The sequence below is a fragment of the Callithrix jacchus genome, chromosome 6, assembly GCF_049354715.1.
Source record: "Callithrix jacchus isolate 240 chromosome 6, calJac240_pri, whole genome shotgun sequence".
Lineage (NCBI taxonomy): Eukaryota > Metazoa > Chordata > Mammalia > Primates > Cebidae > Callithrix > Callithrix jacchus.
Window position 1 is genome coordinate 78575371 of NC_133507.1, and position 17463 is coordinate 78592833.

Consider the following 17463-nt stretch of genomic DNA (forward strand, 5'->3'; position numbering starts at 1 on the left):
ACTGTATTAGGAAAGAGTTTATAAGTTAAATACATGTGTGATATAAAAGAGAATACATGTGAAAATAGGATTGAATATAGAAAAGATACTAGATGAAATATTACATTGTTCACAAGTCACCCACTCCAAAATGATTGTCATAATTATCAGACGTTTCTGAAGCTATCTTGTACCTGTAAGAATTCCATTGTATGTATTGGGAGTCAATTGTCTATGTTAAGACTTGATTGGAATTTGACTTTTCTTTCATTGCACTGTATAGGAGAGAAAAGAAATATGTACTGTGTTGATTATTATCACTGTATTAGGATTATACAGTGATTTATTAGAGTCAAGTTATTTCACAAACATTATCACATTTAATTCATCTGATCACCCAGGAAAGCAGGCAGGACATGGATTATTAGATACAAATACAAGTGAGGAAACAAAAGCCCATTGAAACTTCTCTCTCAAAAGAATTTTTCTTTAAAAATATGTACTCATATGTTACATTTAATCTAGGTAATCATCTGACGCATACGGAATCATCTGACGCATCTGAAATACAATAAATGTTGACTGAATGAAGAGTAGGTCAGTTGTTGGAGAGGTATTATATAAGTCTATCTCAGCTATCAAAGTATTTCAGCCGACAATCTGAAATGCATCCATCAGCCATATGCCTGAAGCTATTTCTCTTGTCATCAGTGCACTTCCAATAATAAAATGGACTAGGGAGAGAACCTTTTTATTTGTATTTTCATACCACATGCAGATTAGCACAGTGGTTTGAGTGGGATCTAACCCTTGTCTGAGTTCAAAGCCTAGATCCAGCAATAACTAGCCATGAGCTTAGGGCAATCACTTAGTGTCCCCTGGTATTTCTGTGATTTTTCTGGGTATTTCTGTGATTTTCTGTTGGTTATAGATCACATTTTCCTGTTTCCTGGCATATCCAATGATTTTTTAATTGTATTTTGGACAATGTAAATTTTACATTGTTGATGACTTGATCTTGTATTCCTTTAAAGAATGTTGTACTTGTTTTGGCAGGCAATTGTGAATTAGTTTCACCCTTTCAAGGTTTGGTTTTAAGCTCCTTTAGGACTTAGGTTTTGTATAAGGCTTATTCTTAGGCCATTCAGCTCCTTTTCTAAGGCTTCTGGGGTGTCCACTGAATGCCCTATGTTGTTTATCCAACCTGCAGCCTGTGGACAGCTTTTTTTTTTTTTTCTTTTTTGAGATAGAGTCTTCCTCTGTCGCCCAGGCTGGAGTGCAGTGGTGCGATCTTAGCTCAGTGCAACCTCCACCTTCTAGGTTCAAGCGATCCTCCTCCCTCAGCCTCCTGAATAGCTGGGATTACAGGCATGTGCCACCATGCCTGGCTAATTTTTGTAATTTTAATATAGACAGGGTTTCATTGTGTTGCTCAGGCTGGTCCTGAACTCTTGGCCTCAAGCGATCTGCCTGCCTTGGCCTCCCAAAGTGCTGGGATTACAGGTGTGAGCCACCGCACCTGGCCTCAGGATGTTCTTGAATGTGACCCAACATAAATTTGCAAACTTTCTTAAAACATTCTATTTTTGTGATTTTATTTATGTTTTTTAGCTCATCAGCTATCAATAGTGTTAGCCTATGTTATATGTGGCCCAAGACAATTCTTCCAGTGTGGCCCAAGGAAGCTAAAAGATTGGACATCCCTGTCCTACCTATTCAGTTCTCTTCACTCTGGCTGAAGGGAACTCAAATGACTCCTGACCCATAGTCATCTCTGGAAATCATTTGCATTACAGTTCCCTGGTACTTATTTTTCCTCAGGAATTGTGATTGGCCAGCCTCCTGAGAGTTCATACTACATGAGCACAAACTGATATGCAGCCAAAGACTCAATGGCCCCTTTGCAGGTTTCTAGAACTTTTCTCTGTGTAGCTCCCTCCTTCCAGTTACTCTGCTTCACAAATTCTAGCCACCTTGATCTCTGGGAATGCTAATCTGCGTCTTCAGTTCTAGGAGGTTCCCAGGTTCTTATTTGGATTCCCACTTCCTTCTGACGTGACTGGGAATTGCTTTTAAGCATGAAGTCCAAGAAATGGTAAGACTTCACTTGTTTGTTTCTCTGTTGTAGAGAATCACAGTCCTGTGATGTGTTTTTCAATATCTGAAATGTCATTGCCTGTACTTTCTTCAGTTTTCTATTTGCTAATAGTAGCAGGATATATTCAAACCATCCTACTCTCTTATGCCTGGAATCAGAAGTCTCTCCAATGACATTTTGCACTTCTCTCTAATCACAGATAAATTGGTCTTTAACTGTCTCTCTCTCTTTCTTTTTCTTTCTTTACTCTGAAAATAACCTGGGAGACCATTTCCTTAAGGTAGATTGTAAAATATGAAGCTCCAATGTCACAACTTAATATGTATGTGACATCCATTTCATAAGTCTGTAAAAGTCTTAGAGCTACCAAAGCATTACCTACAGCATGCAAGAATGGAAATATTAAACAAACTATATTGTTTTTCTAAACAGCCTACAGAGTATTAAGCAAATCCAGACATGATAATCATAAATTAATATGGATTACTATGATTTTCCTTCCCTAATGTATGGCTTCTCTAAACTTTGGCTTTTTAACCATAAAGCCCCCAAAGAAGTAAAAAAAAATTACTTTTCTATACATTGAGATAAGATAGTGTGTAGTTAGGAGAAATGAGGTGGGAAGGTGCAGCTTACTGTTGATTTTGCTTAATTTCATTCAGCTGTTGGGGATGGGCGTGCAAAGCAGTTCAAATGGCTCCTACAACTCTCCCAATTTTTCTTTCTTTTCCCTTTTACTAAGGTTAAGGAGAAAAGAAAGGGATGGAGCTTTAGTGGCCACTAAAAGTTTTTAAACAGGGGAATGACTTGATTGAAATCGTTGCTTTGGGTAATACTGACCTGAGAGTGAAGGGAGATTGGAGAGAAAAGAACCCTGAAGTGCAAAAATGAGTTTAGGTAAGGCCCCTGACTTCGCTGAGTGTCAGAGGGCAGCAGGCCTTTCCCCCAAAGACCCACTAGGGACACCATGTCTTAGAGGTTCAAGACGTGGAACTTTTGGTGTAGTGGATGTGAAGGGTTGGGGATGAACATCGGGTACGCAATTATATGTTTGCATTATGGTACAATGGAGGAGATTCGAGGGAAATATAAACACTCGGTGGGGACGCAACAGCGAGCAGTTGGAAGCCATCTGCCCCAACCTGCAGCCTGCACAACCCCCGTCTCAGGGTAAGGTCCCGCGCCTTCAGTTGTCTTGGTTTTCAAATAAGAGAGGACTGGGCGGGCGCCCTTTCCCAGGCTCCGCCTCCTCTGGCCGCGCGCCTGCGCACTCAGGTCCCGCCAGGCCCGCCCCCTCGCCTCCCCCGCCCGCGTGGTCGTCGCCACCGCTGCCGCCCGAGAGGAGCTGGGGGAGGACGGTGGCCCGCGAGGCTCGTCGCAGACAACGCGGCGGCGATGTCCGCGAGTCAGGCGAGTGCCGCGGCGGCAGCGGCGGGGCCTCGCGCGCGGCAGGGCGGCCTGGGCTTCGGCCTCCCTCCGGTTCCCTGGAAGCGGGCCCGCGGCCAGCGCGGGAGCAGCAGCAGAGGCGGAGGCTCCAGCGCGTCTCTCTCCTCCCGCTCAGCCTGAGCCAGGGGAGGCCAGGCGGCCCAGGTGTCTGGAGGGGGTCCGCTGCCCGAGAATGGGAATTCTCTTCACCAGAATATGGAGACTGTTCAATCACCAGGGTGAGGAGCTCGGTCCGCGGGCGTACGGGTTGGGGACAGGGTCTGCCCGGGCCGTCTGTGTGGGGTCTCCGAATACTTCCGGAATGTGGGCACCGAGGTCGGGCGCCGGCTGGGCGCGGGGTGCAGGCTGCGCGGATGCGGGCCCGGGACCGTTCGATCCCGAGCTTGGGGATCGTTCTTGACTCGCAGCCCTTTGTCTTAGGGGACCTTCCTAAGAAGTCTTCCATAATACACCCATTGCTCCGATTTCTATTGAGAATGGAAAAGGTTTCTTGCCCTACCTCCGACGTCCCTGAGCGGCACGGCCTGGTCTTTCAGCTCTTTCTTTGCCCAGCAGTTGGGTTTGGACACCACATGGAAATGCTGGGGTCTTCTGGAATGAAAGGCTGTAGATTGCGGCCCTAAACGCACCACTTGAGCGATCCAGGGTTGCAGAATGCGGAAAACGGGATCGCTGGACTTGCCCAGTAGTATACCTTCGGTTTATGAGCCTGCCCTCCACTGCCACTCCTCTTTGTGTGTGTTGCGGGGAGGGCAGATTCTTCGGCTTCCTAAATAGACTTCTCTCCATTTCCCTTACTTACTAAACCTGTGTTTAAGGTTAAGCTTAAGGTCATTTTTCTACTCGTGTGGGTTATTAGACGGTTTTTGTTTTGCTGGGTTAAAAATGTTAAAGTGCTTCACTGAAAGTTTCGAAAACATACCATATGAAACATTTGTTAACCATAGATAATTAGCAAGTTACCAAGTGTAAAGTGTGTTATATAGGGATGCTTAAATTCAGCCAACCTCAGACATGGCCATGAAATGCATCAGGTTTATTAAAATTTGTTACAAAATGACTGTAAAACTGGTGAAAGAGAATACAATTTTAACTCAAAGACTAGGTACTTATTTAGATATAGTGGTGTACTTTTGTTTCTTTTTAACTCAAGTTGGGTGGTTCATGATTCTGCTGTTAGTAACTTAGTTTGTGTTTTTCTCTTGTGTAAGCGGGTGGTGGTGTCACATCCCAGTTTTTCAATAAAGACATGTGAATGGTGGCATCTATTATGTACACCTACAGTAGTACACCTACCAGCTCCTTCTTCATGATCTAGCTGCTCTTGTAAGAAGGTAAGGGAAAGCAAGCAGAACTGGAATTTATGATCACTGGTGTATCTTTTACACACACACACAAAAGTGTAGATCACATGATACCGAAAGGGCAATATCAGATAATTTTTCTGATAAGAGGATTTTTCATAAAGTAGAGAAAATCAGCTTTAATCAACACTGTCTCTGACTGGACTCACCGTTTGTGTTTGGAGCAAGAGAGTGGGACCCAGTCACTTAAATTCTCTGGATCTAGGATTTCTCACCTAGAATACCAGGGATCTGTGGAGCCTACAAATCTTGAAAACTGTATGTCTGCATTTCAAATATTAAAACTTCCATCGCTGTTAAGACTGGTGGTACTTATGGTAGATAAGATCTTTTCTAGTTTTAACATCCATCATTTTGTATTATTTTTAGCAAAGCTAGTGTTTCATCTGCTGTGAGGTTTAGAAGGACTGCTTGTTAATTGAGCTCTAGTACTGCCAGAAAAATAGATATCACCACTTTCTATTTTGAGTCTATGATAAAATTGTTTCTGTAAGTTAAGGATGAATGAGAACTTTACCAACAGCTTCTTAGAGTAGTAAATAATAAGATAAGTAAATAATAAGATAATAAAATAAGTCAATAATAAGAGCACAAATAATAATTTCTGCTCTGGTATCACTACAAATTGGCCAATAGTAGTGTTTTTGTAACCTGTATTTGTGTTAATTTTGGAAAGGACATTTATGTCTGTTTGGCGGTAATTAATAGAGGAATTAATAAGTTAAGTTCTAGAAAGTTAACCATGACTATTGTGAAAATGTGAATAAATTATTACTTTTCTGCTAAACAATGTGGCTGTCTTATCAATAAGGTCACTTTTCGGAATATTTACCATTTAATCTAATGTCAGCCACTTGTTGGGTTTTTTTTTTTTCTCTTTTGGACATATATGTTAGATGTGTCTTGTATGCTCTTGTTTTACCTTCAGTGGATTCAGAGTTCAATCATATATTCTTTTCATGGAAACTCTTGGAAAGAATGTTTTGGGAGATTACAGAATTTGCCATCTGATGAAACTTAAATGATGTAGTATCTCCTGTTTTTGAAACCCCTTGAGAACAGCTTTTTCAGTTAAAGCTCAGATTGAGTGCACAGTGAAAGCTGTTTGTATACTGGTCAAACTAGAAAAACCAGAGGTCACATTTAGATGATACTGAGATTCAGTAGAGTACAAACTTTATCCTAGATGCTGTCATTTAAATCATTTTTATTTTATTTTATGTTTCAACAATCTTTTGAGGTAGCAGTTTATTTCCCCTGAAAAGGGAAAACTGAGGTTCAAATGGAATGAAATTTTTTTCTCAGGCCATACAACTAGTATATGATAGAACCAGACAAGTTAAAACACTGAAGTAATGTGTTACTGATTGTTGGTCTTCTTAAAGAAGAGATTGGCATTATTCTTTTCTCCCTCCTCCTTCCGTTAACTTTCTCAGTTGCTAAACTCTAAGTTGTCTTTAGAACCTCAAAAAGTTGGTCAGGCACCGTGGCTCACGCCTGTAATCCCAACACTTTGGGAAACTGAGGTGGGTGGACCACGCTAGGTCAGGAGATCAAGACCATCCTGGCCAACATGGTGAAATGTCTCTACTAAAAATACAAAAATTAGTTGGGCATGGTAGCATGTGCCTGTAATCCCAGCTACTCGAGAGGCTGAGGCATGAGAATCCTTTGACCCAGGGAGTCAGAAATTGTAGTGAGCCAAGATCGTGCCACTACACTTCAGCCTGGTGACAGAGCTAGACTCTTGGCACACAAAAAAAAAGACTTTGAAAAGTTGCCATTAACTTTTGTTTTTTTATAGAAGAGCTTGTGATAAGTGGTTTATTTGTTTTCATTAAACAAATATTTTAACGCCTATTTAGTCCAGGAACTGTTCTAGGTGGTGGGAATAAGGGATCAAAACACAAATTCCTCTGCCTTAATGGAGCTTTCATGTAGTATGGGGAGACAGGAAATTAACTCACTTAGAACGCAAGTTTCACACAGGTTTTTTATTTAATCTTCACTTAGTTGATTTACTCTTCACAACAACCCTACAAGGTAGATACTCTTCCCCTCATTTTATAGGGGAAAGAAACAGATAACTTGCTTAAAGCACTACAGTTGAAAGTGATAGACCTGGATTTTAACCAAGATTATCTAGTGCCAGAGTTCACACACACACACACACGCATGCACGGATGCATGTTGCACACAACTTCCTTTGTATAGGAAGGACTCAAAAAGAACTGATTCTGATGTGAACTATAAAACAAGTGGAATTTCCTCATTAATAGCCTGTATTCCTCTCTTGACTGGTTGTTAGAAAAGGAATTGTAAGTATGAATGGGTGCAGGAGAAGCTGCCTGTGCTTTAGGAAACTGATGCTGAGGAAGCCACCTCTGCTTCTGGCTTTTTAAAAATTATTATTGTTATCATAAAGGAGTCCAAATGTGTAGAAAAGAGTACATATGGAAGCTCAGTAGCCAAGGGGCAGACTGTGCCTCCTAGCTTCTAATACAGATGCTCCTCAGTTTATCATAGGATTATATCCTGGTAAGCCCATTGTAAATTGAAAATACAGTAAGTAAAAATGAGTTTAATATGCCTGACTTACTGAAAATCATGGCTTTAGCATAGCTTGCTTTATATATGTGCTCAGAACACTTAAATTAGCCTACAGTTGGGCAAAATCTATCCCAAAGCCTATTTTGTAATAAAGTGTTGAATATCTCTTGTAATTTATTGTACTGAAAGTGAAAAACAGAATCTTTGTATGGGTATTTGAAGTATGGTTTCTACTGAGTGTGTATTGTTTTGCACCATCACAAGTCAGAGACCATTTGTAAACCCTTTTTTTTTGCATGTTCTGTGGAAATGGAGCTGGGTCCTTTAAATGTTGGTTTTTTTTTTTTGGTCACCTGGCAAAATGTTAAGCTTTGTCAGTAGGCTGCACTGGAGGGGCATTGCAGGAGGAAAGGGTGTTACTTATAGTGTGCTTTCTTGAAGGCCTCTGCTTATAGCACGAACACCTTATCCAAGGCCTGGCTCTTTTTTTTTTTTTTTTCTTTTTTTGAGACGGAGTTTCGCTCTTGTTACCCAGGCTGGAGTGCAATGGCGCGATCTCGGCTCACCACAGCCTCCGCCTCCTGGGTTCAGACAATTCTCCTGCCTCAGCCTCCTGAGTAGCTGGGATTACAGGCAAGTGCCACTATGCCCAGCTAATTTTTTTGTATTTTTAGTAGAGACGGAGTTTCACCATGTTGACCAGGATGGTCTCGATCTCTTGACCTCGTGATTCACCCGCCTCGGCCTCCCAGAGTGCTGGGATTACAGGCTTGAGCCACCGCACCCAGCCAGGCCTGGCTCTTGTGCTGCGTAGTCGTCAGCGGCAGCCAGCGACCTCCCCTAATACCCATCTTAATTGGTTTCATAATGGAAGGTCTTCAGTGAAACACTTCTCAATAAACAGTTTTCCAGCACCAAAGCGAGAGGATTTTTGGCGGGTCCCACTGGCACCTCACCACACTTACTTCTCTGCCATTCAGTGAGCCACTGTCTGTGCCCTCCAACAAGGTCTGCATCTGAGTCTGGAGGGAGTGGGAGGACCTTTATGTCAAACCTAGGGGTAGTGACTGCTTCTTCTATTTGTCATTCCTGTAATCTTTATAGTTGTCTTATTTCTTATTAGCTAATCTCTCATTATTCCAGTCCTCTGTAATATTTTCTTTATGTTAAGCTTTCCAAGTTCAAATTACTGTTTGATTTCTGCCTCCTGATTGGATCTCTGATTTGCCATGTATAATCATTGCTTGTTTTTCAGCAACCTCATATTGCAAAAGAAAAGTTTGGTTATTACTCTGAAACCTCTTTTACCAGTACTGTAATACCAAGTGTATTTTCAGACTTTGTTTTTTATTGATAAGAATTTTAAGTTTTGAAAACTGAACTTTTAGTGCAAAATGACTTGATCAGACATCTCCCTCCTAACCCTTTATACTTTCCAGATCTGATTTATTTATTCATGAAAAATACTAAGTTCCTGCTTTATTCCAGGATCTGTCCTATGGACTGAGAAAAACGATAGTGAACATGACAAATGGAACGTTTTGCTCTGAGAGACATAGAGTTGATAGAGCTTAGTGGTAGTTCAGATATGAGGTAAGAATGATTAATCAGGATGACTCACCATTTATTTGCCCTGGTGTTTTTGTATTTTCCAATGTATGATACACAGAGATAGAAATTATCTTCAGTAACAAGTATTATGCTTGATTGATTGACTGATGCTTTGGGGGGAATATGTATTAACTTCTAAAAACTGGCAGTGACGGCACCGTTTACAATAGCAAAGACCTGGAACCAACCCAAATGCCCATCGATGATAGATTAGATAAAGAAAATGTGGCACATATACACCATGGAATACTGTGCAGCCATAAAAATGGATGAGTTCATGTCCTTTGTAGGGACACGGATGAATCTAGAAACCATCATTCTCAGCAAACTGACACAAGAACAGAAAACCAAACACCGCATGTTCTCACTCATAGGTGGGTGTTGAACAGCAAAAACACATGGACTCAGGGAGGGGAATATCACACACTGGGGTCTGTTGGGGGGTGGGGGGATAGTGAGGGTGGGGAGTTTGGGGAGGGATAATATTGGGAGAAATGCCTGATGTAGTTGATGGGGTGGATGGAGGCAGCAAACCACCATGGCATGTGTATACCTATGCGACAATCCTGCAAGGTCTGCACATGTACCCCAGAATTTAAAAAGTATAATTAAAAAAAAACTGGCAACGAATGGAACTGGTAGATTGCCTGAGTGTGTCAAAAGGAAATGAAGGAGAAGGGAAACGAAGTATTTGCATGACAGAACAGTAAAGTGTTGATTGGTACATTAAAGCCTAAATGATAACTCACAGTTCCACCAAAGCATTATTATAGTGCAGTTATTGTGGCTTATTTGAGTAAATACAGGAATGCTGTGACATAGTCTAAAAGAAAGAATTATATTAAACAGTAAATTTGTGTTGATCCGTGTATGTCAAAGAGTTGGAATGGCTGAAAGTTGTATTACATTTGTCCACAATAGCATTCTTGTAGGAGGCATATTAGGATTCTATGGAGTATTTATTTTGAAGTGCATTATAGCACTTTTTGGCTACCAATTTATATTTTGTATGGATGCTTTTCCATCTTGCTAATGAAAGGGGCAGACTATGGTGGTGAGAGTAAAGATGTTCAAAGGAAGTTGATTAGTTTTAAAAACTATGTGAATAATCTGACCCTGTCATTGAGTTGACACCTTTGTCTTTGAGCCCATTGCACAATTAGGTCTTAATTTTATAGTTCTCGTTGTGAACCACATGCTATGTCTTAGATTTAGGAAGCTATTAAAAATGGTCATTGGTGTCTGAGCTCAGTGATTCATGCCTGGAATTCCAGCACTTTGGGAGGCCAAGGGAGGCAGATCACCTGAGGTCAGGAGTTCAAGACCAGCATGGTGAAACCTCATCACTGCAAAAGATACAAAAATCAGCTGGGCATGGTGACACCTGCCTGTAGTCCCAGCTACTTGAAAGCTAAGACAGGAGAAGAATCACTTGAACCCAGGAGGTGGAGGTTGCAGTGAGCCAAGATCACACCACTGTACTCTCTAGCCAGGGCAACAGAACGAGACTGCATCTCAAAAAAAAAAAAATGTCATTGGTGCTTTATTATAAAAATAAAAAAACTCAAATAGAGATATGTCTTGGAAGACAGCAACTAGAAATTGGTAATGAATGTAGTTTGTAGGTGTTTGGGTGGATTAAAAAGATAAAGATTCCCTGGATCATGGATTCTTCATTGGAATGGCCCTCCAGAGATTTCAGACTACATGTGGTTTTCTTGGATATTTTCCAGGTTCTGCTTATGTTTGATTGAAGTTTCTTTCTTCCTTTTTGTTTTTTCAAGTATTTTAACCACTTCTTAAGAGTATGGTATGTTTCAAATATGTTAGTTTGCTTTGCTTTGATTGAAATCTGCCAAGATCTTAGGAGTTTGGGAGTATTTTTGCATATTTATGCATTTGTAAGTGATATAGGAATTTGTTAAATTTGTAAAATTAGATATGCAGAAGAGTAAGGTTGTCTGCAGTGTGGAGAATGGCATGAGCAAAGTTAAATGACTGAAAAGTTTATGACACATTCTGGAGACTGAGTAGAGCAGCTTGTCTAAATTTTAGTAGGTAGGTCAAGAAGAATTACGGGAAGATTTGGGAAGGCTTAGCTTTCTTTGTCATACTCATCCTTTTTCATCAAGTTTACGTAATGATCTTACCTCGATTTACCTACTCACTTTCAGATAGGTCCTCCAGAGCTTCAGACCTTGGCTAGTTTCCCTTCTCATATTCATAACCATTTTACCTTTCACCTTTCCTCTTCTACCTTAACAGTAACCTAACCTTTCACCTACTAGGACTTCCAGCCATTCCTAACTTTATAGGGCAGCACTGGATTTCTTTCCCTGCCTGGGCCTAGCCACTTTATTGCTTTCTTATCATCATCTCTAACACACTTTTCTCTGTTAACATTTTCTATCATGTCAGACATGTGGGTTTGGTTTTCTGAGGGACAAGGTATCACTCTGTTGCCCAGGCTGGAGTGCAGTGACACCATCTCAGCTCACTGCAACCTCCGCCTCCCACGTTCAAGTGATTGTCATGCCTCAGCCTCCCAAGTAGCTGGACGACAGCTGTGTGCCACCACGCCCAGCTAATTTTTGTATTCTTAGTAGAGATGGGGTTTCGCCACATTGGCCAATCTGATCTTGAACTCCTGACCTCAAGTGATCCACCCACCTCAGCCGCACAAAGTGCTGGGATTACAGGCGCTGGGATTACAGGCGTGAGCCACCATGCGGCCCAGACATGTGGATTCTTACCTTGTGTCATCTACCATACCTTCTCTATCCAGTGTGCTTTCTTTATTTCTAGGCACCATTGCAGAAGGATTTAAAGCAGTTTAAATCTTAATCCACCACAGGATAGGTTATCTAATTTCAGCATATTCATTCTCTAGTTCATTCCATATAGTGGTTGTAAAAGATGAAGCATCTTGAAACTGTTAACCTTTTCATTTCCTCAGTAGGCAACTAACTTGTGTTATAAGATGAATTCCTGGTATGAGTCATTTCTACCATCTGCTTTATCTCTCAGACTCATGTCTGTGTGTTACTGCACATGGTTTTGTTCAGAGCAATTTCACCTTGCTGATCATGTTCAGCTACTGACCAGGTATGATAAAGAATCTTTTTTTTAAAAAAAAAGGTAGTTTTTGCCTAGCTAGTTTTTTCCTACACTTGATCTTAGCCAAAAGGCCAAGAAGCGATAGTAGCTAGTTTTTCCTAACAGAACTGTTAGAAAAACACCAGGTTTGGAATTAGGACATAATAACCAAGTCCTAGTGACATGCATGAAGTAAGGAGACCACTTTAAAAAATACCTGTACTAAAGCCAGATGAGGTTTTACTTTAAAGTTATAATTTTAGGAGGCTGTATAGTTTTTCCACTGATATGTCCTACTGTTCAACATATCTTTTGAAATTCCTTTTTGGAAGTTCTTTGGAAATAAATTTTTAAATCACTCTTCATATTTCACTTAACAACAAAAAGATAGCATTAATTTTAAATACCTTTTACCTTATGACCAAGATGATACCAGGTGGCTCATCTCCCACTTTAAAGTCAAATTCATCTTCAGAGTTTAAAAGATTTGCCACTATTAGGAATATCCCAAATGGCATACCTCAGGTTCTGAAAGCAATTATGAAAGAAGAGTAGCCAACTATTTTGAAAAAATGGTAACATAGTTGGAATCAGTGTTTAACCTCCTTAACCTTGTAAGAAACTAAGAGAGTACTGTTTTTTACTGTGTGGCCTCTGTGTCCATTATATATACATATACACATTTTTAAGTCATTCTTTGTTGTTATGTATCATAGATTCTTGCCTATATTTTTGTTTACTTTTGGACTTTTCCTGTTAATTTTGTACTATTTTTAGGGTACCATTTCTTTCTTTTTTTTTTTTTTTTTTTTTTTTTGAGACGGAGTTTCACTCTTGTTACCCAGGCTGGAGTGCAATGGCGCGATCTCGGCTCACCGCAACCTCCGCCTCCTGGATTCAGGGAATTCTCCTGCCTCAGCTTACTGAGTAGCTGGGATTACAGGCACGCGCCACCATGCCCAGCTAATTTTTTTGTGTTTTTATTAGAGACGGGGTTTCACCATGTTGACCATGATGGTCTCGATCTCTTGACCTCGTGATCCACCCGCCTTGGCCTCCCAAAGTGCTGGGATTACAGGCGTGAGCCACCGCGCCCGGCCGGTACCATTTCTTTCATTGGTCATAGTCATTGTATTTCCTTTCCGAGTATTGACAAGTCTGTCTAAATTCTGTCCTGTAGCTAATACATTGGAGGAATGGGGTTGGGGGAGGGGATGTAGCCCTAGAACTTAAAAATAAGCTGACATTTTGAGAATGCTGTGATTAAAAAATCAGTATTCACCTGGGAAGCTAAAAACTTTTGTCCAAGTCAGAGATCAGAGTATAGCTTGATAATGAATTCTAGTATTCTAGTTATAGCAAAATGTTTATGGGTGCTTGTATTAATAAAACTGAAGAAGAGTTGTGTCATCAAAAAGGGAATGCTTAATTTGGGGACATAGAAAAATGGAGTTAGAAAGGCAGAATTGCCATGCTATTTAAAAACTTTCCAGAGCAAAGGTACCTTGTCCCAAGGACTCGATTACCTGGACCTGATGCAGGCATGGCCTTGCTCTGAAGATGAATTCAGACCGGGTACAGTGGCTCACACCTGTAATCCTAGCACTTGTTGAGGCTGAGGTGGGTGGATCGCTTGAGCTCAGGAGTTTGAGACCCATCTGGGCAACATAGGAATACCCCATCTCTACAAAAGAAAAAAAAAGATATCCAGGTGTGGTGTTGCACACCTGTGGTCCCAGCTACTCGGGAGGCTGAGGTGGGCGGATGGCTTGAGCCAGGGAGGTTGAGGCTACAGTGAGTCATGATTGTGACACTGCTGTCCAGCCTGGGCAACAAGAGTGAGACCGAGGATTCACGTCATTGCAGCCTGTATCACTTTTTGGGTTGGGATTCCATGCTCCCCAAGTAATCATCTGATTTTAATTCAGCTACCATGTATACATTTCATCAGGGATAGACTGTACTTGTCACTCATTTTTAAACATTTGGTCTTATGTACGTGACTCATTTGCTGTTCTTATTTATGTCCTAGTCATTTCCATGAATTGCCCTCTCTTGATTCCTGTCTATTCTGGGATAGCAGCAGAATTGTTTGTAGACCTGGGAGACTAAGGGCCACAGGTGGACTTTTGCTCTTGTTGCCCAGGCTGGAGTGCAATGGCGTAATCTTGGCTCGCTGCAGCCTCCACCTCCTGGGTTCAAGTGATTCTCCTCCCTCACCCTCCTAACTACCTGGGATTACAAGTATGAGCCCCATGCCCACCTAATTTTGTATTTTTAGTAGAGACAGGGTTTCACCATGTTGATCATGTTGGTCATGAACTCCTGACCTCAGGTGATCGACCTGCCTCTGCCTCCCAAAGTGCTGGGATTACGGACGTGAGCTACCACACCCAGCCTAGGTCCTAGGTTTTAAAAATAATTCTTAACCCATAAAAGGGGCAGGTGGTCATGTCACTTAAGGACCCTAGTGGTTCTAAGCCGCCTGCTCTTTCTTACCCATAGATGACTGGATAAAATGGATTATATTAAAATGTTTTATTTACTCGAGCTTCCTATTTTTGTATAATAGGAGGTGCCTGTAGATCATTAGGAATTTCTCTGGTAAGTGGCATCTATTTGGAAAAATCTACCATTTGAATTATAAAGATCTTACTCTGAGGTGTTATAATCCTCAACATTCATTACTTATAGAATGAATATTAATTCAATATTTATTGAGTGGCTACTTTATGCCAGGAAGAGTTGTGGTCACTAGCAGTGTAAAGATGATTAATATGTATTTTATATAGTTGAAGGCACCTCGTTAAACTGCGATTAGTGTACATGTAAATAATTAGGATAAGTGCAAGATTAGAGGTAGTATGGGAAAGCAGGAGAAAGTAATTCTACATGGAAAGCTAGACTTTAAAGGATTAGTCTAATTCCCTAAATGGAGAATTAGGATAATTCCAGCATTTGGTGATACCACAAGTAGCTGTAGAAAAATATGTGCAGCTTATGTAGGGAGAGTGACTTGAACTTCAGTTTATAGATGCCCTTCGACTTATGATGTAGTTATGTGCCAATAAACTTGTTGTAAGTTGAAAGTAACTTAAGTCAAAACATTTATTACACCTAACCTAAACATCATAGCTTAGCCTAGCCTACCTTAAATGTGATCAGCACACTGACATTATCCTCCAGTTGGGCAAAACCGTCTGATAGCACAGTATCCTATTAGGCAGTATTGGTTGTTTACCCTTGTTATTGCATGACTGACTGGGAGCTGCAGCTCGCTGCTACTGCCCAGCATCTTGAGAGCATCATACTGCATATCACTAGCCCAGAAAAGATCAAAATCCAAAATTTGAAGTACAGTTCTACTAAATTTTTATCTTTTCCTGGGCTAGCAAAACAGGTTAAGAACCCTCTCCTCTTCAGTGCTAGGCACTGCTGTGTGCTATTTTAATTGTTACACAACCCTGAGTGATAGGTAGTTATTTCTGACCTTACATTTCTTCACTGTAAGATAGGGGAATAATTTAGTAAAACCGTAGTGCTATGGCTTCCTAGAGGGGAGATTGGAAAGATGAGAGTTGTCTCTAGAATAATGGCGATGGGGAAGGTGAGTATAATGGCACACTTCTGCTGGTCTTGCTGTGATGTTCTTTTGACTTCCAAGAAAGTGCCATGAACTGAATTATACCATAGATAGAAGGGTGAAATAAGGAACCTTTTTTTTTTTCCTATAATCTAATTTTTTTTCCTGCTTTGAAAAAAGTCACCGACGTTTTCTCTGTTTCAGAGCACAAAGTTATCATTGTTGGGCTGGATAATGCAGGAAAAACTACCATCCTTTACCAGTTGTAAGTATTAACTGTCTTAAAAATAAATTTATTTCTAGTTACTTTTTTTGCCTGAGTGATATTTAATGAATGAATGCAATAAGACATTACGTGAAACTAAGTTACCCTGTAAGAAAGCAGGTTGACTGTAAACCAGGAGCCAAATCTCAGCAACAGTTTGTAGAAAGTGAGAAGTTTATATGATATTGAGCATATAGTTGGCATTGAGTTGTTCAGTTGTTTTGTGCTAAAGCTCTTTTGTTTGTAGAAAGTAGAAAAAGATGACCCAGTGCAGTTGCTCACACCTTTATCCCAACACTTTGGGTGGCAGAGGTGGGAGGATTGATTAAAGCCAGGAGTTTGAGAAACCTCTTGGGCAAGACAGTGAGACCCCTATGTCTTTATAAGATATATATATATATATATATATATATATATATATACTTACTTTATAAAATTAGCTGGACATAGTGGTGCACACCTGTAGTTTTAGCTACTTGGGAGACTGAGGTGAGAAAATTGCTTGAGCCTACTCAGAAGGTCAAGGCTGCAGTGAATCTCATGCTATTGATTATGTATGATCACGCCACTGCACTCCAGCCTGGGTAACAGTTAAAAAAAGAAAGAAAAATAATTTGTTTTTATAGTTTCCTAGAATGATATACTATGTGCCAGATAGCCTACGACCTCGTTCCAGCTCTGTTTAAACCCTTAGCCCACTCATGTTGTAAACTAGTGGGAAAAGGATATTTAGTTATAACTTAAAAAAGGAGGTCATACTGGTTTGATTAAAAGATTGTTCAAGCAAGTTAGTTTCCTTCTAATTGTAATGTATATAAACTTTTCCCTGCAGTTCTATGAATGAAGTTGTACACACATCTCCTACAATAGGAAGTAACGTAGAAGAGATAGTGATTAATAATACACGTTTCCTAATGTGGGATATTGGTGGCCAAGAATCTCTTCGTTCTTCCTGGAACACTTATTATACTAACACAGAGGTAATGTTTCTTACCATACTAAAAATTATGTGAATAGAATGCTTGGAAAACATCTAGATTTGAGCCCTTATCATTAATCTTTTTGAAATATCACAGTATGTTAATAAATAAAGAGTTTAAGAGTAGTGAAATCTTTGATTTCCTGTTCAGGGCCATTGTCAATGTGTCTACTGTCATTGAACCTCTATAGGGAGGATTGGTTAATTATGTCCTGATTGTGTATTGATCTCAGAACTTGTCTGAAGCAGTTGTTTTTGTAATGACTTCCATCTCATAGTTTGTAATTTCATTTCTCTCTATTTATGTTTGGCTGAGTTTAGCTCACTTAATGAGAGATCTTTGGTGGTTTGAATCCTAGCCAGTTTTACTATTTTCTTTTACAAAACACAGTTGCACATTAAATAATTTTTCTTTTGATTATAAGGCATTTTAGATTGATCATATCTTTTTATTTACACATTATTTCCCAAAGGAAAATTTTAGACCTATGA

At 40.3% G+C, this 17463-nt stretch overlaps 1 protein-coding gene and 1 pseudogene across 2 annotated transcripts in view; one reads left to right on the forward strand and one right to left on the reverse strand.

The window, feature by feature from the left end:
* The first annotated feature begins 3424 nt into the window (after positions 1–3424).
* The window catches only part of ARL5A (ARF like GTPase 5A), a 30830-nt gene continuing 16791 nt past the window's right edge, over positions 3425–17463 (forward strand). The window contains exons 1-4 of one of the 2 annotated variants that reach the window (XM_035304903.3): positions 3425–3741; positions 8926–9030; positions 15932–15992; positions 16825–16972. In XM_035304903.3, the coding sequence (XP_035160794.1) occupies positions 16829–16972 (144 nt within the window). In that variant the 5' untranslated portion in view covers positions 3425–3741; positions 8926–9030; positions 15932–15992; positions 16825–16828. The remainder of the gene's footprint in view (positions 3742–8925; positions 9031–15931; positions 15993–16824; positions 16973–17463) is intronic. The other variant, XM_002749451.6, reaches the window with a different exon arrangement.
* Positions 12114–12248, reverse strand: LOC118155208 (U2 spliceosomal RNA; annotated as a pseudogene).